At 41.0% G+C, this 25,892-nt stretch overlaps 1 protein-coding gene across 2 annotated transcripts in view; it reads right to left on the bottom strand.

Annotated features, from left to right (window-relative positions):
- prex1 (phosphatidylinositol-3,4,5-trisphosphate-dependent Rac exchange factor 1) overlaps window positions 1-25,892 on the bottom strand; it is an 81,305-nt gene that overhangs the window by 18,616 nt on the left and 36,797 nt on the right. For both annotated transcript variants that reach the window (XM_044351158.1, XM_044351157.1), the window contains exons 10-23: window positions 23,410-23,557; window positions 18,936-19,036; window positions 17,241-17,344; window positions 16,706-16,755; window positions 14,846-14,921; window positions 14,016-14,088; window positions 10,568-10,713; window positions 8,026-8,118; window positions 5,825-5,973; window positions 5,649-5,734; window positions 3,655-3,794; window positions 2,216-2,357; window positions 1,242-1,417; window positions 592-753 (exon numbers count right to left, since the gene is read on the bottom strand). In XM_044351158.1, the coding sequence (XP_044207093.1) occupies window positions 592-753; window positions 1,242-1,417; window positions 2,216-2,357; window positions 3,655-3,794; window positions 5,649-5,734; window positions 5,825-5,973; window positions 8,026-8,118; window positions 10,568-10,713; window positions 14,016-14,088; window positions 14,846-14,921; window positions 16,706-16,755; window positions 17,241-17,344; window positions 18,936-19,036; window positions 23,410-23,557 (1,646 nt within the window). The remainder of the gene's footprint in view (window positions 1-591; window positions 754-1,241; window positions 1,418-2,215; window positions 2,358-3,654; window positions 3,795-5,648; window positions 5,735-5,824; window positions 5,974-8,025; window positions 8,119-10,567; window positions 10,714-14,015; window positions 14,089-14,845; window positions 14,922-16,705; window positions 16,756-17,240; window positions 17,345-18,935; window positions 19,037-23,409; window positions 23,558-25,892) is intronic.

The raw sequence follows: 25,892 nt of genomic DNA, 5'->3' as shown, positions 1-25,892 counted from the left end.
TCATTTACTGAAAGCACAAGCTGCATGACTGACAACTCTAATCATTTTCACTCAACACAGTCACTGTAGCAGAAAATATGATTTAGAGATAATGATAATAGACAGATAATTGTTATTAATAGTCTAACATCAACTTTAATAGAGTTCTTGTTGTGTTGAGTGACGGAAAAATACAAATTTAATGTTGTAGACAAGAACTTGTGTCTAACTGCTCATATTATTAAATCTCTTATTAAATGCCAAGCTTTACACGATACAGATGTGCTGTATTCACCATGAGGTGGTTGGTTTAATAACACTTGAATGTGCTTAATAAACACTGACATATGGCTTAAAGGGCAAATGTGAATGTATTAAAATAGCCTGCATCTTGACTTCAATAACACCAGAAAGGCAGTATAAGGGCGAGTAAGAATTAGCCAGAAGAAGAGAGATGGTACATCTTTTTGGTAAGAATATGACTAATGATGAATGATGATTTTAAGTTTCCTTATTTGTGTTTCAGTGAACTGTTATTCAGTCACAAGTGAATGAAGACTTTTTTCCATTTCACCTGTGTGTTCAAGAGAGTGTAGAAGTGTGTCTCAGTACCTGCTTATAGCTGCTGATACGCCGTCGGATACTCTCCAGCTTGGTGTCACAGATTTGTCTGAACTCGTACTGAGGCATGGTAACTACTCGGTCGTTCTGGGAGATGAGCTGGCTGCAGTTATGAACAAAGAGGCTGTCATCGCCAGAAAATGCCTCAAGGATCTGTACAGACAAGAAACATTGGTGAGGATGGATCACTCCCACAATAAAAGTTTAGAAACCTGATTTAGTTGATTGCAATCGGAGTAAAAATAGAATTTGTAGCAGCAGCAACCTAGGTCAACTGGGTTTTTAACTAAACAGTCAGCTTTCCAATACTAACAAGTGAAGCCATCAGCGGGGCTAAAAAGCTGTTTTCAGATCCTGTCATAATAGTACAAGTTGTACAAATATCAGTGATCCAAATGCTGGTGAGCGGCCAAGTTGGGATGTTCTGTGATACGTGAGATGTTATATTTCAGAGGCTGAGAACATGTAAGCCATGTCAACAACTACTATACAAATACAAAGTGACATAATCCAACATTTAGCTGATAAATGAAGGAAAATATGACGTATACCCTCAAGGTACGTTCTCTCCTCAGCATCGTATTTTCAATTTAGTCATGAGCTTAAAATGATCAAAGTTCACCTCATCTTCCCATAACTACCTTAGCAGTGAGGCTGAAGCAGCCTTTGGGCTCCACCATCTTCTCCAGGACGTGGCACTTGATGCCGGCGGTGCTGACGTATTCATAGACCACACCGTGCTCCAGGTGGACGTTATCTACCGTCAGACTGACCAGAGGCAGATCATTGGAGAGGGAAAGTTTTCCCAGTCTGATGTCTGTGGAGCATAATTTTCTTACATCAGTGCATACACTTTGCATGCATTCATTCATAATTCTGTTTTAGTTTAGCATCAAGAAAGGAGAGAAAAAACAAGTTATGATAGATACAAAAAACTAAATCTGAAATAATTTTGTCCAGAGCTCAAGAGATGTTCTTAAATGTTATTAGGACATCTAAAATTTACTTGTATAACAAAACATCCAAAACTTGGGACAGACATAAAAACATTATAAATCCCTTTAGTAACACACTTGTAAAAGTACACAGTGTACTGCACAACTGTCAAATGTACCAGTACTGTATAAAAAGGTACACTGAATGTTACTCAATGACACCCTACGCCTGTAACTACTGCCTGTATATAGCATGTGTATGTGTAATTTTCAAACGGAGAATTTTCCATATCCAGAGAAAATTACCTACTGCTGAACCCACTTTTTACTGACACAGTGACAAGGACCCATTCAGAGGTCATCTGAAAATAGCAATCTATGTGGAACATAATGTTCTGATGTAATGTTTTGGCAGCAAAAGATTTTCTTATAACATCAAGCCTGCAATCAATCTACAATCACACAAAGAAGCTACAGTTTATATGACAGGATACTCCCAAGAAAAACTAATCCTGTTCCAATAAGTTTCGCTCTAATGACACTGGCATTACATCTGGAACAAAATCATTGTGATTCTTAAAAATACAGCTTTACGCATAAATATTTGAATTGAAGAGAGTGCACGTTAAAAGACAGTAACTACAATAAACAATTTCAGAGGATGTAACATTATGTTTCACCTGCTCCATTGGTGCCGTTCTCCTCCTCGTGGTCAGAGCCGTTCTCGTGATAAGGCCTGAAAGACATCTCCTCCTTCTCTCCTGCACCTCTTCCTCTTTGTAGTTCCTCCACATCCTCAAATGCCCGATACACCCATTGACACTGAGGGAAACAGATTAGAGCGGAACAGTAACATTGAGTGACTGTAATGTGCAAAAACTCATAATTGGAATTCAAATGAGGAACTTAAACAGAGAATTTAAAGAGAGGAATCCAAAGTATCTATTGTGCCGTGCGGACATGGACACTTTTCACCTGACAGGGCAGTCAGGGCTGACTGCACCGCCCCGACCTCAGCAGTGCAGTCAGCCACATCAACAACATCCTGGTAATTTATATTGCTGTTAAATGAACCGACAAACATTTAGTGGAACATGTCCAACATAAGGCTGCTCAGCTGAGCCTGTTCACTACCTTTAAGCAAAGGGGATTTGCCAGAACAGTAGGCCAGACTAAATACACAACAAAGCACTGTGCTTTTAATACAGTTAGGAGGACATCCCATTCTGTCTGCAGCCCTGCAAAACGCCTGGAGCCATGAACTGCTGCTGTAGGAATGTCAAAACAACCAGAGTTTTAAATTTGACAGTGGCAATGTCGAGTGGAGAGTAAATACTAATATCCAGTCATGACTCTATGTGGAAAAACTCTTCTTGGCGACAGGAATGGATGAAAATTCTGTGGAAAGTTAAGAGTTATTTATTTGTTGCTTTGGGCTACTTTTTCGCTCAGGGCAGCATTGTATCTTGAGCTGAAAAATGTGCAACTCTCACTACAAGGCGCCTGCAGCGACAAAGTGACAGCCAGTAATTTATGTTGGAGATTGCTAGGCCACCCACTGGTGAAGCAACTGAACGCTGATGACACGAAGACACTCCTATTGTACCACTGTGGTATCATACTGAGATGAAAATTTAAAAAGGTCACTGAAATCATTGAAGTTTTTAATATGTTGTTTTCTTCAAACACTAAGTTGCTTTAGCTAATTCTAGCTCTAACTAATGCTGACACTGTTTTATGTACCGTGTCAGAGTAGGAATGTCTGGGTCACCGGGGCTCTCTTGACTGTTAGCTTGTCAAATGTGAATTCTGTAAGCCACATTGTTGAATGATCTGGTTGAATTGACTTCCTAAACTAATACCGATACTAATCATATGTAGCATAAACAGAGCGTTCAAGGAGTACCCTGGTACAGCGAGAGACATAACAACACACACAGTGACTGTAAGTCACTGAGCACCCTGTATAGAGTGGGATGATGTGGCTTGCTGGGTAATTATAATTTTTAATTAACAGATTGTATTTCTCTTAGTACATTCTCAATCAATGCCCAACTTATTCTATGAACCCTGGGCTTATGAAGAAAAAGATTGTGTTTATTTTCATGTGTCCCCTCACCTCTTTGAGAGGCTCCTGGTGTGTGTGCTGCGCAGTGAAGTGCTCCAGGACTTCTTGGTGGTCACTTCGGTTGACGTTGTTGCCGTTGACCTTCAGAATGACCTGGCCGGGCTGAAGACCCGCCCCTGCCGCCTCCCAGCCTGTAGTGTGTCAATAAAGGATCAGAGGTCAAAGGTGAGGAGTCACAGAGCAGCAGAAATACTGTACACAACACACTGAAAACATGAAGTGTAAGGTACAACCAAAAACATGTGCCACTCTTATACAGGGAAAATTCTCCAAAATACTTACATCAAAGTAAATGATTTCATTTTCTATGGATTTTTTTTTTCAATATCTCCTTTTAAACTCAGTTCCCTTATCTACACATAACATCGCCCCTTTTGTCCCTCCAGGAAAATAGAAAATTGCTCGGTTCAGTGCCGCAACACGCTGTCCCAAGCTACTAATGGCTTTACAGCCTGGAAGTCCAATCAACACCTCCATCATCTTCCTCTCTTATCTAAAAATACCAGCGCTGGCATCACTTCCACCCAGGGTGCCAACAATTACCTAAACTCCAAGTCTACTTGACCCACACATGGGTAGCACACGGGGGGGACTGATTTAAGAACAGAAAAAACACTATCGGAGACTCTGAATTTCAGCTGGAAAAAACAGTTCTCCATGCATGAGCTACGAGCCAAAAGTGATACAGAAGACTAGGAAGGAGAGAAAAGGAGGAGTGTGGAGAGGGAGGGTATTGAGAGGGAGAGAAAGCAGAGAAGTCCTCCTGCCACAATAAAGAAAAGTAAAACCATGGATCACATTCTTTGGTTGCACCAACCGATGGCTCCTCTCCTCTCTGTTTTCATGTGTGTCCTCTCCTACTACCGTCTGGTTTACACATTTGGATTCATCCTTTATTCAACTTGTCATAAATCTCTCATCTTTCTATTTCGAGTCTGTCTAGGCGGCACAAACATCTGGTTAGAAGGTTGCAAGGGGACAGGAGGAGGAATGAGAAGGTAGAAAAAAACTGTGGGTGTCTTTTTAGTTACTTATAACACTTTTAGCTGTGATTAAAATGTTTTGTGTGTGTGTGTGTGTGTGTGTGTGTGTGTGTGTGTGGTCTGTCATAGGCTACTTTTGAAGATAAATTTCAGACTTAGGACCAGTTAACTGGGGACAAAAACTATGTCCCCAATTTGGAAACAGCTGATTTTTGGGTCAGTGGTTAAGGTTAGGGTAAGTCTCCAGAAAATGACTGTAAGTCCATGTAATGTCCCCACAAGTGACGATGATCCGATATGTGTGTGTGTGTGTGTGTGTGCGTTTTAAAAGTAGAGTTAGGTCTATTAGGGGTATGAACCCTGACCGCAGGCTGTCTGGCTGACAGGTGGCCATAAAAACCTAATAGAGGCTCACTAAAAGCAGAATGTAACAGGTGGTTAGAGGCTAGAGTTACCTCATCTTTCCCTTGATTTCACCCAGAATTATTTGTCTTTCTGACACCGTAAACACCTTCAAAGCATTTACTGGCACTGATGCTGAAATAATACGGAAAAACTCTGCAGTGTTGGGGTCATAAGAAAAATATATGTCATTTGTAACTGAATGAAAGAAATGGTAAATTACATCTCCCTGGGAGCTGTAAATTGTTAAACCGCTCAACAGATTACTTTTCCATCACACATATGAAATGACAGCATCATTTTACCTTTGAAAACTATATTGTATAATATATCCTTTCTTGCCAATGATGAGATCTAATGGTCAACTCTTCTACAATTTCTCACCTCTCTTACTAGTAAAAGAGGATCACAACTGATTTTAAACAAATATTTATATCAATTCAACAAAAAGTTTAGTTTGAGGTTGTATTTGTTGCAGCTTTATTATTGCTGAAATTTGAGTAGTAAATTCTTATCCTGCTTGTTATTCCCCACATGTAATAATGAAATTCATTCACTAACCCTGGAAAAAAAAGTCAGTCAATTGATTCTGTCACTCACCTTTCCTCACAGCATGGACGTGAGGAGGGGCAGAGCCACAGAGTCTGAAGGAGAGGCTGTCTGGGTTGTCAGGGATCTTCACAATCCTGGATGAGAAAAGACCAGTCAGTCCAGTGTACCCTGTGTGTGTGTGTGTGTGTGTGTGTGGGTGCGTGTGATGGTGTGTGTTCCCTCACTCCTTGGCCTTTGTGGCGACCAGCAGCCGCAGGGAGCGCCGCATGCAGAAGGCCTGGCTGATCATGGTTTCCACCTCAGAGAAAGACCTGAGGAACAGCAGGTCCTCGTTGATGGTGTAGATCTTCCTGCCCACCTGCAGACCGGCCATCTGGATGGACAGACGGACAGACAGGAGATGAGATTCTGTTATTTTTAGGTTTCAGCTCCCTCTAAAGCCACCATTCGCACAGTAAGAGTTTCAGGTCGGGATGGCGTTCAATTCATGAATAGCTTCCTGACTTCTATGATTGGTGAACTGCATTATAAGGAGATAATGCTGAGATTAACCCATAACTGCATTAGTCTAGATATGTTTAACAGATAATCTTGTAGTCTGTGATGATTCACCTTTTGCCTCTTAAAAGGGGCACCAGTGTCACTGTGTGATTCAAGTGTGATTCAAGCTATTACCTCACTGACTAGTAAATCAAGTCACTGTTCAGTATGTGTGTTTCCATGGAGAAGATCAGAAACAAACCAAAACAAGAAAGAGAAAATCAGTGTGTACCATTCAATATTTTCACAGCCTGTTCAGTCTTGTCATGTATTTGCCAGCATATGAACAGACATTTTATGGAAGGAGGGCATATCGAGATTGGCTACTAGATGTGATTGAGCTGCATGATATTATATACACCTGAGTCTCCTGCATGCTGTCTGTTGGATCTGCATGCATTTCTAGGGTAGAGGGTTTTTTTTTTCTGTTTTCCAGTTATGCACATGTGAAAACACAGATGCACTTTATTTACATTTTTCTCATAATGTGGCAGCATATTTTTGAGTGTGACCAGTGGGGATTTGAGAAATACAATGGGATCCCTAAAAGCGCATGTTAACATACGGTAACGGCTGCACACACAAATACGCATGCTCATAAATGATCAAACATCGTGAGCTTTGACAGTCAAATATCAGCATCTAAAATGCTTTTACAATTGAGACACACAGCGCCACGGCCTGCTGCACGTCATTAGTACTGCAGTCATCTTGCACATCTTCAGTCACGTTGTGAGAATAATGCAGCCTCTGTGTGTTCCCTGTGTGAGTCCAGTGTCCTGGGTACAGATCCGGTGGGGTGGCCTTGGCTGAGCCGGGCCCCGACTCTGGATAACGGCCCAGGATAGATGTAGGAACGACTGGGAGGAGCCACAGCCGTCTGAATGTGCATGCAAGGATGTGTGTGTGTGTGTGTGATAATACTGCATGGGTGCCTGTATGCATGTGACCCTCTGTAATAGTATCATATAGTGAAAGAGCTCTGTGTGTGAGTGTGTGTCTCTCTGCCCTTTTCAGAGCCCCATGGGAATCAGCTGAGCTGTATTCACTGTGCTGGCACACAGGCTGTGTCACAACTAGCAATCCTGTTATTGTGGGGACATGGGGGATGAATAACAGAGTAAGAGGGGCAGAGAGGGAAATGGAGAAAGGAGCAGTGAGGGTTTACTGTGGTGGAAAGCAGGCAGAGGAGAAAAAGAAAGCTTATCCAGAGAATGACTGAGGAGAAGAGCAATGTGGGAAAGAACTGCAATGAGTGAAATAACAGAGAGCGATGAGGAAACTTGAACCACAGGGACACAAGAGAAATGAGGGCAAATTTAAATGGTAGGGAGCAAGACAGTTAAACCCAAAATGTTGAGAAGGTATTAGCCAAAACTATGTCACCTGTCTAACCAAAGCGGGCTTACGTAAGGTGAAATTACACTAAAGAAAGGAAAATAGTCGCACAGTCCATTTTGCGTCAGTGTCATTAAGGTGACAGTGAGTTTTTTGTCAGGGGACAAAAAACATCTGTGGCATGCATGATTTAGAGGCTATTCAAGATGCGTTATTGCAGAGAAACTCGTTAATGATACACATGTTAAATGTTTTATCAGTTATTGGCATTTTAAATGGCTCTGGATGAGAAAAATGGTGTGTGTGTGTGTATTTTTTGTGGAGGTGATTGGAGTAAGCATGTCTAATGGCTCAACAGCCAATCAGAGTGAAGTGAACAGAGGCAGACTGACAGCAGCCGTCCAAACAGTAGACAGCCATCACCTACTGGAACTAATGCCCTGAGGCGGGAAAGAGATACTGAGTGTGTGTGTGTGTGTGTGTGTGTGTGTGTGTGTGTGTGTGTGTGTGTGTGTGTGTGTGTGTGTGTGTTTGTTTTGACCGTTACCTCAGCATGTGAGCCTCTGGTGACAGATTTCACCACAATGGCCTTGTTTTTCTCCTCAATCTCAAAGCCATAGTCTTCCTCCACAGGGTGAATCTAGCACAGAAAAAAACAAACATCTTATCACTCACACATTTATCTTTCAGTGGTTTAATATCAAGAGTAAGCGAGTAAACAAACAACTTTCATGACACACATATTCATTTTATTTGCGTCACTATGCCCTGCTCCTATTTCACACACCCTGTGAATATCTTGTAATTTGTACATCTCATACGACTAATCAGAAGTAAACGCCATTCTCTTGCAGTAAAAAGTGATTTAGTTGTATTTGCTGCGATGACCGATTTTCTTCAGAGGAATAATTGGAGCTTAATGAAGGTGATATGTGGCTCCTTCTGGGTGGTCTCATATACAAACTATCCACACATTATTGTGGTCTCAATTCTGCAGGTTTGCAATTTGTGATTGTCATCGCGTGTCAGGTGTCTTGCTTCTGATGATGTTCTCTGCCTCTCATATTGTATTCCCCTGTGGCGGGGGGCTTAGTTAAATGCTGTCATCACAAACACATTAGCCGGCTTCCATTAGGTAAGCTGCCGGGGCCATCTTCCTGCTGCACGGCCCTGATAAGATGTGGATCTCTGCTATTACATCAGAGGAGATGGCCGTGGTAAATAAAGAGTTCCTGCACTTCACTTCAATAATAGCCATGAGGGAGGATTAGTTCTGCTAATCAACAAAAAAAAGCCTTTTCCACTTCTTGTGGAAAGCCAGATAGCGTGCATACTTCCCACTGATATTAAAAGGGATGATAGTGATGCCGCTAGGTTTTCCCAAAGATAATGGCCTTAACTAAACAGTTGACTTTCTGTTTCAGCCTCTGGAAACCACAGTCCCCTAGACCCAGAACAGTGTGCCCTGATCTTGTTTTATGTGCCACACCCGTATATACATGAATCAGTTTTACTATTTATGAACAGCCTATATGTTATATAACCCAACCTGAACCAGTTCACTGCATAGGGACAAAAGCACATTCAGTCTATGCTGTTTTTACTGACCAGTAAGGTCGAAACCAATTTTTAAACTTGGATGGGATGTGCACACAACGACATGCATCAGTGATTTGGTGGTGTTAGATGTGTCTCATAATTCTTGAAACTTTCTAAAAAATAAAAAAATCTTGACCTTTTCAAAACCTCAGGAATGTTCCCACAATTATGCAATTGTGCTTACAAAAAAGGTCTAATGACAGCAGATGTTTCAACCAATTTGATTGGAAATGTAGCATCTCGCTTCTCGTTATTCCTTTTAGGGAGTTTCTGCTCTTCACTCAGTTCTCCCAACATCTGTTGTGTCATGTCATGAATGAGGATTGTAGGGTGCCAATGTATCACAGAAGAGGGAATGTTAATATGCATGCAGTAAGAAGAGCATTTAGGAGGAGTTAAAAATTGAGATATTGTTACATTTCCATTTTAATAAGGCTCTGTGTTTTTAGATAAGGCACCTAGGCAGCATTTTAGTAGAAAACCCCCCCCACTAGAATCTAAGACTGGAATGAAGTCTTAATTGGTAAGCCATTTTAAACGTTTCATATTAAAGCAGAACAAGAAGCAGGGAATCAAAACTCATCTCACTACACTTTGTTTCATGTCTGTGCGCTAAAAGGAAATGTTTCAAACTATCATCAAACGAGGACAAGTGCATATCTGATAGCGACAATCTTCTGCTGTCACCTCTCATAGTTTTATCTGTTGTCTCAGCAGCAGCACAACAGGGACTTCATCTCAGGCATTATAGCTGATTATATTCCACAAGACAACACTCATTAGGATGCATACTGATCAGAGCAAATTCAAAAGGTGTTTATTGTCATCAAAGCATCCCCCACTCCCAGGAGGAGGAGGAGGGTGTTCTGTGTGTATAGTGATGTTAATTACATCGAGCCGTGGAGATCAGACAGAACACACACACAGGACCAAACAAACTGGAGTGAAAGATATAGTAGATGCCAGTATGTCAGTTCAATTAGCTCCCAAATGGTCCTTTAAATCATATGCAATACAATCATTACTGTGTACACACACATGCAGATGCACACATACATACAGCAGATTATTCTGCACACAAGTATGTATGCAGGTATTTGCATGAAAGAGTGACACATGAAAAAAGCAGCTTTTTTTGCTCCATTTGGCATCTGTCCAAATTAAGTCATTGTTTCCCAACTGAATAGTGATTTATTTGGAAACACTCTCCAGAGTGGATAGTGCTGGTTTCACAATGTAGTGGATTACAAGATCTTTGTGCCATATTTAGTGTGTTTACTTCAGTGAAACACATTCACGTCCTCTGTTATCATTATCATCCATTTTCTTTTATTTTCCAAGGGAAACAAAAAATATAGAGAGACAGCAACTGGCATTTTGGACAGAATCTGACAATAAGTATCTGTGTATCCAAGTATACTTGCGTGAATGAATGTGGAATTTAATGTGTTTATATGTGTTTTTGTGCGTGAGTGCATGTTCCAGCTTACCACCAGAGACTTGGCCAAGATGTTCTCGATGAGTTTGAAGTCGTTGCGCTGGATCTGCTTGCTCTTGGTGCTGGTTCCTTCTATCTCCTCGTCCGCATAGAAACGGAAGAACTGGGAGTCGTCTTTGAACTCGCTCTTCTCCAAGACTGAAGGGAAACAAAACCCACACACAACATGTGATGAGAAAGCAGCTTGATATCTATTCAAGAACATTTCAGCACATTTTGATGTACCAAATCAACAAGGCTGACAAGAAAATGCAATTTCTAGTTTAAACTTCATCAGTGTTGCAAAAATATGTGCATGTTTGCTTGGAGTGAAATACTATTTTGACAACGCAACAATGAGACAAACCGCCCTGGGTTCCATCTTGACTTGCTGAACAAAGAGGGGAAGTCACGCTACAGAAAGGCTTTTATCATTAGCGTTGACCATACATGGGCGCTTGTCAATTAACAATCCAAAATGTGTTTGTGCTCATACTGGCAAAATTGATGGTCTTGTTGGAAAATTGGACCTTGTAAGTGTGTTCCAAGATGACACAAACACTGTTCATCTACTTCAAAGACCTGAAGAGAGTGTTTACCCGACCAGAATCAAAAGAATCTGCCCCTTAATGTGCGGCCATCTTCACACAAACAAGCTAATGGTTAATTAGCTCATTAGCTAATGATGTCAGCAAGAACATCTGGAGCCAAACCACATCTGGGTCGTAGCCATCTCTGGCCGAGGCCAGGAAGACTCTCCAGAGGACACAAGAAACAGTCTGTTGTGTGTGTTTGGGAATCCCACTGTTGGGCTGAGCCTTGCTCCAACACATGGGGCACGTCAAACAGGTGAGGAGCTCATTATGGATGCTTCTCCAGTCATAGCATTTTTGAGCCCGCACCAAAACACACTACAGTAACTCTGCTGTAGATTTTTTAATGTGTCTCTGATAAGGAGCTAAGCCACTGAAATCAGGCCCTCATTTACAGCATGTGGGCAATCACCATGACAACTCTACTCACTTCAGACACCTTGGCTAAGCAACTGCTGTCTTGAATGAAAGATGCTTCCGTTGTCACCCTAATTTTGTCACTTTCTAATTAATTAAAGAAAGTGGTAAACATACTACTCTTTCACAATAATTTTACATTCTTGATGGCTGCCAGTTTTCTTTTGCATCCTCTTCATGCACACGGATTTTGGACATATCTGCAACAGGTGCAAATACCTCAGTATGCCTAAAATGACAGGAAATGATATGAACGTCGACATGCACCACTGTACTGAATATGGTTTAACAGCTGGCACTGGCCTCGAGTTTTTGATGGTCACTGTGGCTCAGAGCTCAAACACATTCACAGATGCAAAAAATCCAACCAAGAACTGTAAGAAGCCACTGTAAAACGGGACTTGTACGGGCAACACTGAGTGCCAAAGGTACCCAGCTGTTCAGAGATTCTGAGAGCATCTGGCATCCTCAGATGAACAAAAGCCTTCAGAAACTGATTACACACGCACACCACACCCACCGACACTGGCCTTACGCCAACTCAAACGAACGTGAGTTATTTCCTCTGAGTCACGGAGGCTGTGGCCATATAATACCTCACACCTCCTATTCAACTGGAGGGAGTGCTACTCCGGAAACTGTTTAACCCTAATAAAACATACAATAAAACAAACACGTAGTACAAGTACACGTCACTCGCACACTCCGATACACCTGCACGCTGACAGTATCAAAAGGTCAAGAAAACAGTGTCTATCTATCTATCTATCTATCTATTGGACACTTATTCACAGGATCAGTGCTGCACTTAACTGGAGTTTTAAGAAGTACTAGCTAAGTTGTATATTTTAAATTAGATTATAAATGTATAATTAAAATATGATGGACAGATGCAACAATATGGGTAAACATCAAACAAATACTTTACAATTAAAAAGCTACATTTCTGATTGATCTAAGTGCAGTTGGATCTTGCAGGGTTTAACCATTTTTTTTATATCAGTTACAAGCAAGTAGACACACACTAACAGCAACAGCAACATGTGTTCAGGACAGATGTGTAGATAAAAGATGTAAGCAGGTAAGGAGAGATGAAAGGCATATTAGCTTTACCGTGTTATCTGTTATCTACCTCATAACAAAAAAAAAAACAGAGAGGCAGACAAAAAGAGACAGAGTTGAGGAAGAGAGGACACAAACAAAAGACAAAAGCAGGAAGAGTTCAAGAGGAACCAGGTGAAGAGCAGCAGATGCGCTGACTACGGACTGGAGAGAGTGACTAGAGGAGGGGTGAGGAGGGCAGACAGGCTGAAGAGAAAGAGGTCATGACCCTGAAGCAGGGCTGAGAAGAGGGAGAGGTAAGAGAGAACAGGTGACTCCTCAAAACAGATGGTGGCGGGAGGTAGGTGTGTATGTGTGTGTGTGTGTCAATTAGGCAAGCTAAAAGTGAAGAAAAAGACACTAACTAGGTGCAGAGGCATGTGGTTAAATGAGAGCGAAACACAAACACTAGACATATTTACAGAAAATATTTGTGAGCTTTCAATCATGTGCACATTTAAAACTTGGAATACATTTTATCACTGATGGCGATAAAATGACTCAAGTCAAAAAGCACCTCTGTGCAAGTGTAACCTATCATACTGTCTTGCTCCCTACCATTCTAAGCCAACTGCACAGTAGTTATAGTGCTATTTATCAATTTAGAGAATCTGTAACAATGACTAGTCAGTCTTCTTACATACTTCACTATGTGCATCAGGAAGTGCTGTCATCATGTTACTTTTCAATACTTTTTTTTAAAGTAGCTCTCATATAATGTACGTGACTGATGAAGATGACCAATTCTCATTTAGGCCTTAACCAGCGGTCATGGTTCAGTGGACTGACCCAGACAGCCATGTAGTTATGCGAAACAGCTCCGGTTAGGGTACACTGCTAATGCTGTTTACGTTTAACACGCTGGGCTGGAACCAAAGCCGCTCCGTTACAGTGTGGTCAGTGAGGATACTGAGACTTGACTGGAATGGATATGCAAATATACGATTCCCCTTTTTCAACCTATGACAGAAGCGTGACAGGAGAGGCTAGTATTACATTTTTACGGTTAGAGAGAATGACTGTCTGAGGGGAAAAATGTACGATGAGGTAATCGAGCAGCACAGAGAAGAGCGTCCCAGGGTAATAGTGAGAGAATGAACGAGTCACACAATAACTGCATTAATTAAATTTACACCAGAGCTGTTGCAAAAGAGGACATTGTAAATAATTAGAGACAGATAAGAGACATCATAACATGCATGTCATGTCAGAGTGTGTCTGAGCTCCTTTTCTCCTGTGCTGAATAAGAGTGTAATCTAAACTGAACTGAAGTCATAAATCCTAGTCAGTTTGTGAATGTGTGTTTATCCGTGCTTCATGTGCGTAAGTGTGAGCAACAATTTAACTGACCGTGGTGCATGAAGCCATTGTTGCAGAGCCCCACACCCAGCATCACAGCGTCCTCTCGGGTCGAGCAGTCTCCCTGGGAAACCAAATCAATGACACACAGTCGGTCAGTTACAATGCCTGTTTACACCTTCACACACACAGCAGACTGCAGCACCGCCGGCCTTATCTGTCTGTTCACTGGATTGAAGATGGTGATATGTGAGCAGCACGTTTTAATAAATGTGTGAAAGAAAGGCAGTGACACACTAGGAGACTGATTCTGCATGTCCCAGTCTAATTGAGTAAAAGTTACATTCAAATGGGAGCTACTGAGTTACTTTAATAAACAGATGATGATTAATTGCTCCTTAAAAAAGGAAGAGAGTGCAGCTTTTAAATGGACTACAAATGACTATGATGAGTGAAAAAGTAAAATTTAAAAAGTGAAATATTTTCGTTTCTATAATTATTCATTATTTACTGAGATAGTGCACTGTCACCAATGTCTCGGTTAGCTAGAAAACAGCTGCTACCTCTTTCCAGTACTCTGAAAGTTGTGAAACAAAGGGTGTTGCACTTTGTTCTTGTTTTAAGGAAATTCAAAATTTGTAGCTGTAACAGTCCTTGACTGTGCTCTTAATGGTCAGTCATTGATGACAAATATCCAAATCATTTTAAGCCAAATTTGACTGAACCATTTTTTAAGACTGCAAAATATACAATTCATATAATTTCAGTCATAATGTTCAGCAAAAGTGAATTACAAAGAAAATACTCAAAACAGTTCAATTACACAACTACAGTAATGAGAGTACATGTCATCTGCTGAAGCCTTGGTGACATGATTTTACCTGTGAGAGGAGCCAGTCCACAAGTTTGCTAGCAGGCACCACAGATTTAAAGGTTTTCAGATGGTGGTCTCTGTCCCTAAAGGAGTAACAAGAGATTGCACAAAATTTATTTTTGCAGCACATCGCAGATGGAAAGGAAAAAGAGATTTCACTGTCAGTGGTTTCACATATAAGAGGTATGATAACAAAACCTCCTTGCGGTTTACTGCATCAATGCAAAGCAGCGTCCGCTTGTGTTATGCTGAATTTCTTAAGTGAACTCTCTGAATTCCAAAAAGTTCCTCATTAGTGATCATAAAACATATTTTTTTTTCTGATGTTGCCATGACAACATCCACGTCAATAAAATAATGTCTGTGCAGGTAATGCAGTCTGCAGTTTTGCTGTTTACATTCATTGCCCTTTAATTTCCTGACCACTTCGGTTTTTGTGAGATCGCACAAACAACCACAAGGGCCACTCTTCTCAACATGTAAACATGTCAAACAGGAAATGCTTGAGAGGACGTGTGGTTGGCCCTACAAGAAGTCTGGTATCTTGTATTTTCTTTAACGTCTCAATTTTGTGAGTAATTTATGGTCTTTATCAGGAGCTCCCTTACTGTAAACTGCCACATCAGAATGAAAAACAAGACAGTGTGCTTTGAGAGCACACATTGACTCAAAGTGCACTGACCTTTAGTGCAGACAATGCTTTGAGACACCATGAAAAGTGAACAGGCATCATTTGCTGATCAATCTATTTCTTTTCTCTATTTATATCTATATCTGTCTATTCTATCACCTCACATTATTATTCTTATTGATTAAGTTTTAATGATATGAAACCAACAGGCGCATTATCACTCAACAAAGTTTAATATAATAGAGGGACAGTTTATGATTATTTATGACTCATAAACTGCAATACATACATCACTCATACATGATAATTAATAGTTGCAGCTTACAATGCCAATTTAGTGACAGATTAAAAAAGCCAGGCCATATTACATAATATCTGGCTGGCAGGCAGAGGGATTGCCTTTGTATGTTAATAGGATTTGTCCCCAGACCAAAAGCTCTTTGTTTGCACCGATGGCAACCCCAGGCACTTCAATCAGCGGGTGAGTGATGGAGGGAGAGATAGAGAGATGAATGGGAAAGAGTATGAAAGGAAGGGCTGCGGCAGACAGAGAGTGTGTGCGTGTGTGTGTGTGTGTGTGTGTGTGTGTGTTTGAGAGGGAGGCAATGTGTGTTTCTTCTGCTTTTCTATAAATTTGTTTCTGACTCTTAGACCTTCAGATCAAAAACAATACTGTAATATAGAATACTTAAAGGTGAAACCAACCCCAATTTAACCTCTAGTTTTAGGTCTTGAGTCAAGAATTAAGATGTAAATTATATGCATATGTGAGGAAGAAAGTGTTAATATGTGTAAGACATTGTGAACGGATGAGAGAGCATAAAGGGGAAAGAGAAAGTTACTGATGCATATAAAAAGTCACTAAAATAAATTCAACTAACCCCCATCACTGTAAAGACTAAAAGACAAATGCTCACAATAAATGGCTCTCCTTAATCCTTTAAAAGCTGCCACATATAAACCTCCAGTTATGAAAAACCTGGCATCTTCAACCTGAACTGAATCTTCAGCACATGAACCTACAGCAGCTCAAGTCTGCCTCGGAGTCCAAGTTGGAGAGGAAGGAGGTTTGAGGGTTGTCATTCCTGGCAATGCTACTGTTTGTTCAGGCATTACTGAAAGGGTGACGTGGGCCGAATGTGAACCCTTCATGAATATGCATTCATGCACCTGGAGAAGGGGGGACATTAGCATAAGGGGGAGAAGGAGAGAGGAGGAAAAAGGGCAGGTACTTACTTGATGACAGGCGTGTGGAGGCTGTGAAGGCGGCAGTACAGCCTGACGCCCTGAAAGAGGGAAAAAAAAAAAAAAGAGGGAGCCGCTGAGTCATAGAGCATACACACCTTAGGTAAACAAATACGAGCATGGCTACGGGACAAGAGATTTAGATGTCGATTGTGAAAAGAGTTACCCCGAGGATATAATTTTAGGATAGAAATTTCAAACCCACAGTCTCTAACTCACAACAAACATAACTACATTAAACTGTTTTTAATGTTTTTGTTTGGTTTTGTTTTGTTTTTCAGATTTCGTTTCTGATTGAGTTTTCTATGGGAAGAGATTAGTGCCTCCAGGATTAGTGACCAGGCACTGGGGGTTTATGTAAATATTTTTGAATAAATGTATTTAAAATGCAATTTGAGAGTATTTTGATACAAATTGTTCAAACCACCAATTCGAGTAAATGTTTAATGTGTTGCTGATGTGAAAAGTGCAGAAATGAGACAACAATAAAGCTTTGAAAATTATATTTTCAGCAGAGTTAAGTTACCTTAGACATGATATCCTCCATCTCACTGCGGGCCTTGTAGGTGCCATCGTCATAGCGGAAGCGGTACAACACCTGCTCATTCTTGAACTGGTGCTTGTCTGACACTGAAATGTCACCAAAAGGAGGAAATGTCACCTCGGCTGGAGATCAGGCTGATCAAACTTTTGTTGAGCATGCAAATTATTGTTTTTTTTTGTATTCAACTGCAGGCTACTAAGTCAAATGTTCTTCACACAAGTAAAGTAAGGACATTTAAAAAAAAAAAAAGAGATGAGAAGCAAGAAACAAATGTTTGGAGAAAATGCTGCAGTTGTAAATTCATGTCTGCACTGAGTAAGCCGTGACATTCAAATATTTAACATTGCAGACAGCTGCCAATTTACAGAAAAATCTTCCAAACAGCATTAAAAACCGCGGAAACGTCCAAAATAAGTTTTTATTTATAATCAATCCAACACAGAAAATGGAAGATGACTAATATGTACACAAACAGATGCCTGTTGGAGAAGCTCACGGTGAAATCTGCCAAACAGAGGCACTTTGGTTCCACCACAACAAGTTGGCATGGGCTCAAACAAGCTGCTGGTTTTCTCAGTCTAGACTTAATATGCCCTCATAAAACCAAAGGAATGCACCGCAAAATCAGCCATTGTGAAGTGTCAAATGTGGGATTCAAAGTACATAAAATGATAGTTGAATTATTATGGGAGCAAAGATGTCATATTTGCTAACATTCAAGTATGAACTGGTGGTGTGTTTTAGTGGCTCAAACATGTACGGCTGGTTGCACTGGATAAAGTTTGTATTCTGTACTGTAAAACGTTGACTAAAAAGGATGACTATCTGTCTTTTTCCTCTCTGTCTCTTCACAACGACACACGGACAGCTCCAATCTGCCACTCTGTCACATTACCTCTCTGTGTCTGATTTCCTTTCACTACTAACTGGTGACACCTACACTGTGCCTGCAGGGCCCGCGTCTCTCCAGTTTGCCCACAAAGCCTGATTGCTATCCCACAGAGCCCTGCATGTCATCATTGTATCTCTCTGTGGTCGTAGGCAACTGTGAGGGAGGATTTCAGGGGATTTTCCACAGGTATTAAGGAATATGAGCGTTGGGTCTCAGCAAATTTCCCTGAGAGGGTGGTGTGCATAAATCGTGACATTGGTTTACAAGAGCCCCTTCAGCAAAACTCTGGACAACTGTGTTCATACATTATTTATAGCTGTTTGTGTGCGTCTTTTATTTCTTGCTGCATAGTTAAGGTTATTGGACTTGTGAATGTCACACTTAGGACTAAATCATGGAAGGGGAAATCATGCGAGATATATTACCAGAATTATTATTGATAATATCTTTGAATCATGGTGGTTTCTACCCTAAAATGTGTGGTCCAACAGTAAGTCACGGATACATTCATAACATGAATGAGTCAAACAATTATAGAAGAAAAATGTGAATCAGATGAAAAAAGAAGCAGGCTAACAAGCCAAGAAACAAGAGCATGAGATGACTAAACAACGTGAAAAACAGTATAAAAAACATGACAGGCTGCTGCAAAGTGCATCAAATATATGAGTAAAAATGATAAAGCAAGAGACGGTGGCAGGAGTTTAAGAAACAAAGAATAATTCAGATAAAGAATAATGTAAAGAGAGCAAGAGACAAAAATAAAGGATTTTGTTTCGTCTCACCATGGTGAATGATGCCATTTTCCAGTAAGGCTTGTCCCAAGTTGACGCCTTCGTCAGGTTTACTGATCTCTCCGCTCTCGATCAGCCATGACACAAACTCACTGAGGACAGAAGACAGAGAAGCATATGATGAGGCCTGGTTTCTTAAGGTGGTTATCTGTTCGCTGATTTGTTTTGTTTTTTTTCAAATTGAAATCTCCATCTTTCCTGTAGAGGTCCTTGCTGTGGTGGTTTAAGCACAGAATTTTCACAGAGTGCGGGTGCCACTATGCCATTATCTTTTTCCTTGGAGTTCTGTTGATAAAGCCGGTATTTCTAAATGCATGACTATTTTCTTTCATGTTCATTCATCTTCTCTCCTCCCATGCTAATGCTAAATACTCAGACCATATCACACTCATAAAAAACATGCAATACTTTCCTTGTTCTGAGAAATCCACTCTTGAAAGCAACATTTAGAACATCAGATAATAAAAAAGAATATATGACGAAATGTTTTTCTGATTTTCCACCTCATTTTAATGAACTAATCATAGCGGTGTCACATCTATAACCTGATGACACCGATGCATATGAGAGATAGGTTTTCCATTCGGCTGAAAACTGTTTCCATTATTCAAAATGACTTGGTTCAGAGGTCATTATGGCTTCACTTTTTGATAAGTTGTCAAAGTGTACAGGCATAGTCCAGAGTCCACCACTGTTTGCTTTAGCAACGTAGCATCACTAGCCAGGGTGGTAAAGACTCAACAGTATTAGTGCTGCAATTTCCCTCCAGCGCCAACAGAAACTAAGTCGATGCACAGAGCCTAACTGTTTTCTATTAGTTTTTGTTGGATTCTGTTGCCCAAGCCGAAGCAGAAAAAGAGATGGTGTGTGTGTGACAACAAGGGGATTGAAAAATTCTTACACCATTAACTGTAAGAAACAAATGATGTAAAGAAGAAGGGGCAGGTGATGGTTGAATGTTTAGCCCAATGCTTTGTTTTGTGTATATGATAAGCACTGCAATGCATTACCGGCTGTGGTATTGATTGTTAAATGGCACTAGTGTACTAATGGAAGCTAGTCAGAAGAGTTAATATGAGAAAGCCAGAATATTCCCAACTGCAACAGAAGTACATATCAGTTGTTTGTTTACTACTTTTTAACAGTCCATGCAATCTGTAGAGTGTTTACGTAGTATGTCTTGCAAGCAGATACTATTGCTTTCACTGGGCCCACGCAATACAGCCTGTGAAATATGTCCATTCTGAGGCTGAGCTGGCCTTGATGTTCACTTCTGAAAGCATTGTGCAACATGCTGACACTGTCACGAGACTCTTAGAGCAGAAAGCTATTTATTCTGTCACTATAAAAGACTATTTAGACCACACACACACACACACACACTGCATATATGTATTTGTAGAATTGTTTCTTTCAAGTTTATCCTTTTCTCTTATGCTACAAATATCCCCAAGACCTACTTTGATACTTTATATGCATTAACCATCCAAATTTTAGCACTTCGGCTCCGCTCCCTTCTTTTCACACCCAGTGTGAACTGAACAAATGTTTGAAGGAGAAAATTACATTCTTCTCCTTCTTCGTCTTTCATGCTGCTGAGCGAAATCGCTTCTCCAGATAATGATGAGCGGTGAATCGGAGGCAGCTAATGGGTGTGTGTCCATGCCAGCCTGTGAATCATTCTGAAGTATGTGTGTGTGAAAAAAATGCACTTAGGTGTGAATTTGCTTTCAGGCAGTCATATAACAGATGTATGTAGGGTATGAGTCTGATCGCTTTGCATGCACAAATGTCAAGCATGTGAGGGTGTGTGTGTACGTGTGTGTGTGTGTGTATGATTATGTAGAACTGCAGACACCTTGAGCCATCTGCCACTAGTCCTTTTTGTCTGCCTGCAGCACTAAAGGAATATTTTATCATAATTAATAAGAGTTTTTCTTGTGACCTGCCAGGTGCCTGCTATAACCTGTATGTGCTGTATGGGTGTGGGTGTGCGTGTGTGTGTGTGTGGGTGTGTGTGTGTGTGTGTGGGTGTGTGTGTGTGTGTGGAGGGAGGTCAGTCCCAACAGGCTTTTTCACTTTTTCTTAGTCTGGGAGAGAACATGTTTGCATGCCTGCATAATTAGTGTGTTCATTGTCTGTATGTGAATGGTCATGTCAAAGCTAGTGGCTGTTAATTGACATTGACAGAGGGCTTAAGTGAATGTGAGGGGATGATGTGTGTGTGTGTGTGTGTGGATGTTATGTAAGAGTCAGGTTAATTTTGGATACAGAGCTGTAACGGAAATTAATATGATGGGCAGGAATCGTGTGTGTGTGTGTGTGTGTGTGCAAGGAACAGAAAGAGAGAGAGACACACACAAACATAGAGAGAGTCTTCAGCCACACATTGAAAGGTGGAAGACAAGATTAATGTGAAAATATAGGCGAGCCTCTTCATATTTCTATATCTGAAACTTGTGTTTCCATATACAGTATAGTTAGTCCTAAATACATGCATGTACTCATCTTTATAGTACACTGTATTTGCAGTAGGTATACAAGAGATCAACATAATTTACTGTTTTATATTAACAGGAAATGATAAAATAACTGCAAATTAAACTAAACTGTAAATTTAGAATGACACTGCCAATGACAACGAGATAGCTAAATATTTTATCACATTGTTTTGTTTCTCAAGACCTATTTGGAGTCTCACCACCACTTACCATTTACCAGCTCCATTTCCTTTGTGCATTGCATCATGGGACAACACTGCAGCAACAACCCACAAGTATAAATAGTGACCTTTTTTTTAACTTAATTTTGCTTTGTTTCCAGTTTCAACACACTACATACTCAAACTCGTTTAAAACTAGCTTATAGTATCAAATTGGGACACAGCTCGTGTAATTTCCTCTGTGGGAATACCAACCAAAAGATAATTGAAATGAAACTAATCCAGAAATGGAGCAGGAAGATTTGTCTTGGAAAAATGAGAGTCAATAGTTGAGACCAAGTTCCATCTCTTCATGGTTTGAGCTCTCTCGCCACGAAAAGGTAAGAACAAAAAGATCCAATAAGAAAACGTAAAGTGTGTTAACACTGACCATCTTCCTTCCTAATTCCTTCATGGAATTATGCTATCAAAACAACAGGGTGCTATCAAACCGGCAGTCAGCATCTCAGTTTAATGCAATAAGCACTCAAACTGTGCCTGCTGCTAATTTCATCAAAAAGACAAATGCAGAGCTAATGCAGGTTACGCTCACTGACAGGAAATGACTGAGCGATAAAGTGAGGAAAGTGGGAGATAGTAGAGAGTGAAAACAGATTGAGGGAAAGGGTGAAGGGTGAGGCAAATGGGTGAGGCGAAGGAGGGAGTGAGGGACTGAAAAAGGATTGTCAGAGAAAAGAAATACTCATGTTGGCAAACATTGGAATTTGAACTGGTGAGTGAACTCTGACCTGCAAGTGGACAGGGTGCAGGATGAAACATTGCCTTATAATAACCTACTGTTCTTTATAGAGCAGCCTCTGACCCAGAAGATAAGTGCTAAATGCTGACACACAGTACAGCAGGATTTAGTTCCTCATACATACATATGTGAGAAAGTAATTCATTTCATTTCTTGGCAGTGGCTGATGTGATAGTAATCAATGCACTCTTATCATCAATGCACATCATTTACATAAGGGAGGTGAATTTAATGATTTGTAATGTACTAAGAAGCCATGTTGGCAGTGTTGCAGACACATAATAGTTGCTCCCTGGTTTCTTTTTATAAGACAAGTCATCAGTCACCATCATAGTCTTGCCTTGTTTTATTTTTTTCACAAATGCTAGTGTGAACTGTATGTGGAGCTACTGGGGAAAACTTAAGCAAGTTTCAATGTCTATTAATTGTACTGAAACATCCAGGGGACGGAGAAGGGAAAGGCTGTTGCAAAGCCTCAGTTAAAGGTCCTCTAATAATAAAAGTCTGGGTGTGTGTGTGTGTGTGTGTGTGTGTACTCGATGATATGAGAGTGTGGGGACTGGAGCGACTTGGCTCTTTCTGCAACCCGTGAGAGGAGACTATGAGGGGGGCTCATTACAGACAAGAGGATGTAGGGATAAAACAGTTTAGGCATTTTGCCAGGACTTGGGGAGACTGGATACCAGCTCTTTTGAAAGCCTGCTGACCTTACGTAACAACAATTTATAAGGATCCCCTTGTGAACAGCACAGCATTGCAGTCACATCTCTCTACTAAAGGAAGGAATCTCTGTCTATATGTTTGTCTGTCTGTATGTATGTACAGACGGGTGACAAATCAAAGGAAAAACCGGTACAGGTCTGAATGCTTGACCCTTACAGTGAGGGGATCCGGTGGCTCTATTATGCTTTGGGGGGCGTTCCGAACAGGCACGTTTTGAACGCGCACTGCACTAGTTTTTGGAAACTGAAGAAACCAGGCACTAAGGAAGCAAAGAAACTCACTTTCCCATGAAGCACTTGGGCACAATGCTGAGCTTCCTTCGTCTATCCTTAATCAGGTGCCGGCTCTTGGTCATCATCATGTGGTAGAGCTTCTCTCCCTTCTCTGCAATCATCACATAGGCATCCCGCTCCATTCCCAGTTTGAGACCTACAAACAACAGAGGAAAACAAGTCAGATCCAAGAGGATATGCCACATTTAACACCCTCAATGGAATGAGACCGGATGTAAATACAAACATTTACAGAAAAGAAAGTGACGATTATCTTTTTAAGTGAGTGTGGGGATGTGGGAAGGGAAATAAACAAACAAAATCTCAGATGGACATGGTGACTGTATCACAATACCAAAAAAAAAAAAAATACAGCAGGACCATTACAGTACACAATTTTCAACTTGCTTTCCACAGCTATCTACATGTACATCAAAGCCAAAAGGCAAAAGCTGTCATGGTGCTGTTAGGAGAGACAAACGAGCTTTTGCCTGGACGTGTTCTGGTATTGTGCAGATGGACTCTAGCCAGGAACGGAGCACGGTGGCTCGGGTTTGCCACAACCTTCTGAAACAAACCCAGATGTTAATCTCTGTTAGACAAGTTGTTTCTTCAGAGTAAGTAACAAAGTTCAGCAGGGCAGCGTGATCTTGATCTCGTTTCTGTGTTGGTTTGTTAACTATTATTCCTCTATTGTAAAGCAGAACATGTGAGGGCCCATTGTAACGCCCGCTACCCAAGTAAAATCTCTCCAGTGAGTACACTGTTTGAGCTGCTTAACCTCATCGTGGGGTTTGATGAACTTCTGAACTGCACTGTGAGACTTTCTGACTCGGGCAACTCAACTCTGCGGTACTCTTAGACTCCCTAAGCTGCTTAACTCTACTGAGAGGCACATCAAGCTGCTATACTTCACTAAAAAGTATTCCGATTTTAGAGTTGCAATACGCTTGATAAATTACATCTCATATTTGTGACATACTGACATCTGTCAAGCTCCTAGCTGTCTCTTGCACATGATGGCCCTGACACATGAAGTTGCCATATATTGCCATAGTGCCAGTGTGTGTTGCTGAGCTGACTCAGCCTAGCAAATTAGTGATTAGCCCCATTTAGTTCCGTTTCTCCTTCTCTTTTACGTCTGCCATTCTTTTCCTCTTCCACATACTCCATGGTCTGACACATCAATGCAAAGCAAAGCAAAGCAAAATTTCAAAATGTCAGTTGCAAGTTTTTTTGATATTCTCAGTTTGGCTGTAGTCTCTCAGTCGGATTTGTCACTAGTTGTTTGAGTTCTGCTTGCTGTGCCAGACTCCTTAATATTTTCTAGCTCTCCTTGGTGCCCAGTGCAAACTACGCAATACAGTTGAAAAAAAAGCTTTTAAGCTGCATTATGTAACTTATGCAAGTTGTACCATTTGAAGGCAGAAAGTTGAGTGACAAGTGTTGGGGTGGGTGCCTGACCAGCTGAAAGGGACAGGGGGTGGGACGAAGAATGTAAGAAGTTACACGTCTAACTTTTGAATCCAATTTTCCTATTGAGTCCTTGGGGGTTCTGTGCTTGCAGCCTGTGATGGAGGTGGGGTTATATTACATTTGACAGCAGCTGGAGTAGACTTAAACAATGAGTGTCATTGAACAACAGACGGGGCCTGTCCAGCGCAGAGGCCCCTCTGCTTCTGGTCCAGCTGTCAGAGTTTGTCTTGTGCTGCTCCTCGTCTTCCTGCGCTCACTGGCTAATATCCTATCGCATTATCCGACCGATGCATTTTCCCTTAACTTCCTTGACAATAACAATAAGATAAAGCGCAGCCACCTCCTGCTGGCAGCTGGTGATCGATGGAAGTCCCACATGTCCGGCACGGGGAGGGACCAAAGTAATAGGTAGAAAAGGTCAAATTAAATAAGGCGTATCAGGAACAGCAATAATGCATGAAAAGGGAAAAGTGAAAAAAAAAAAACGTTGCCAGGATTTATTGCAGTAAGACTTTATCTTGTAGCTGTCTAGACTGGAGTAAAGAGGTTGAGAGAAAGGTAAGAAGGCTGAGAGCAGAGTATACTGTAGATTGGGTAATAGAAAGGGAGTGTGTGGGGAAATTGGGCACTGTGACTGATCTGGCATCTGTTAGCCTCAGGATGGTTTCCGCCAGGTCGTAACTTAACACCACAAGCTGCAGCACACTCCTTCATACTTACTTTTACTCTGAAACCCTTTCATCAAGAGATCGGATTCTGATGATGTCAAACTCTGCAGTGGATGCTTGTTTAACGTAGGACCAAATTACAAAGGCTAATTTACAAAAATGAAAATATTTATAATGACAGTTGCACCAAGTGAAAGTACTTGTGCATTCTGGCATTTTCAACCAAAATCATGTTCAAATAGCTTTAGGGATCAGATTTTGACTTTTAGCCATCAATGCTATCAGGTGGCCTGTTGTGTACCGCCCATAATCTGGTTAAAGCCTCTCACACTGTCTAATGCACACAAC

This window comes from Thunnus albacares, chromosome 5 (assembly GCF_914725855.1).
Source record: "Thunnus albacares chromosome 5, fThuAlb1.1, whole genome shotgun sequence".
Classification (NCBI taxonomy): domain Eukaryota; kingdom Metazoa; phylum Chordata; class Actinopteri; order Scombriformes; family Scombridae; genus Thunnus; species Thunnus albacares.
This window is presented reverse-complemented; position numbering and strand designations above follow the sequence as displayed.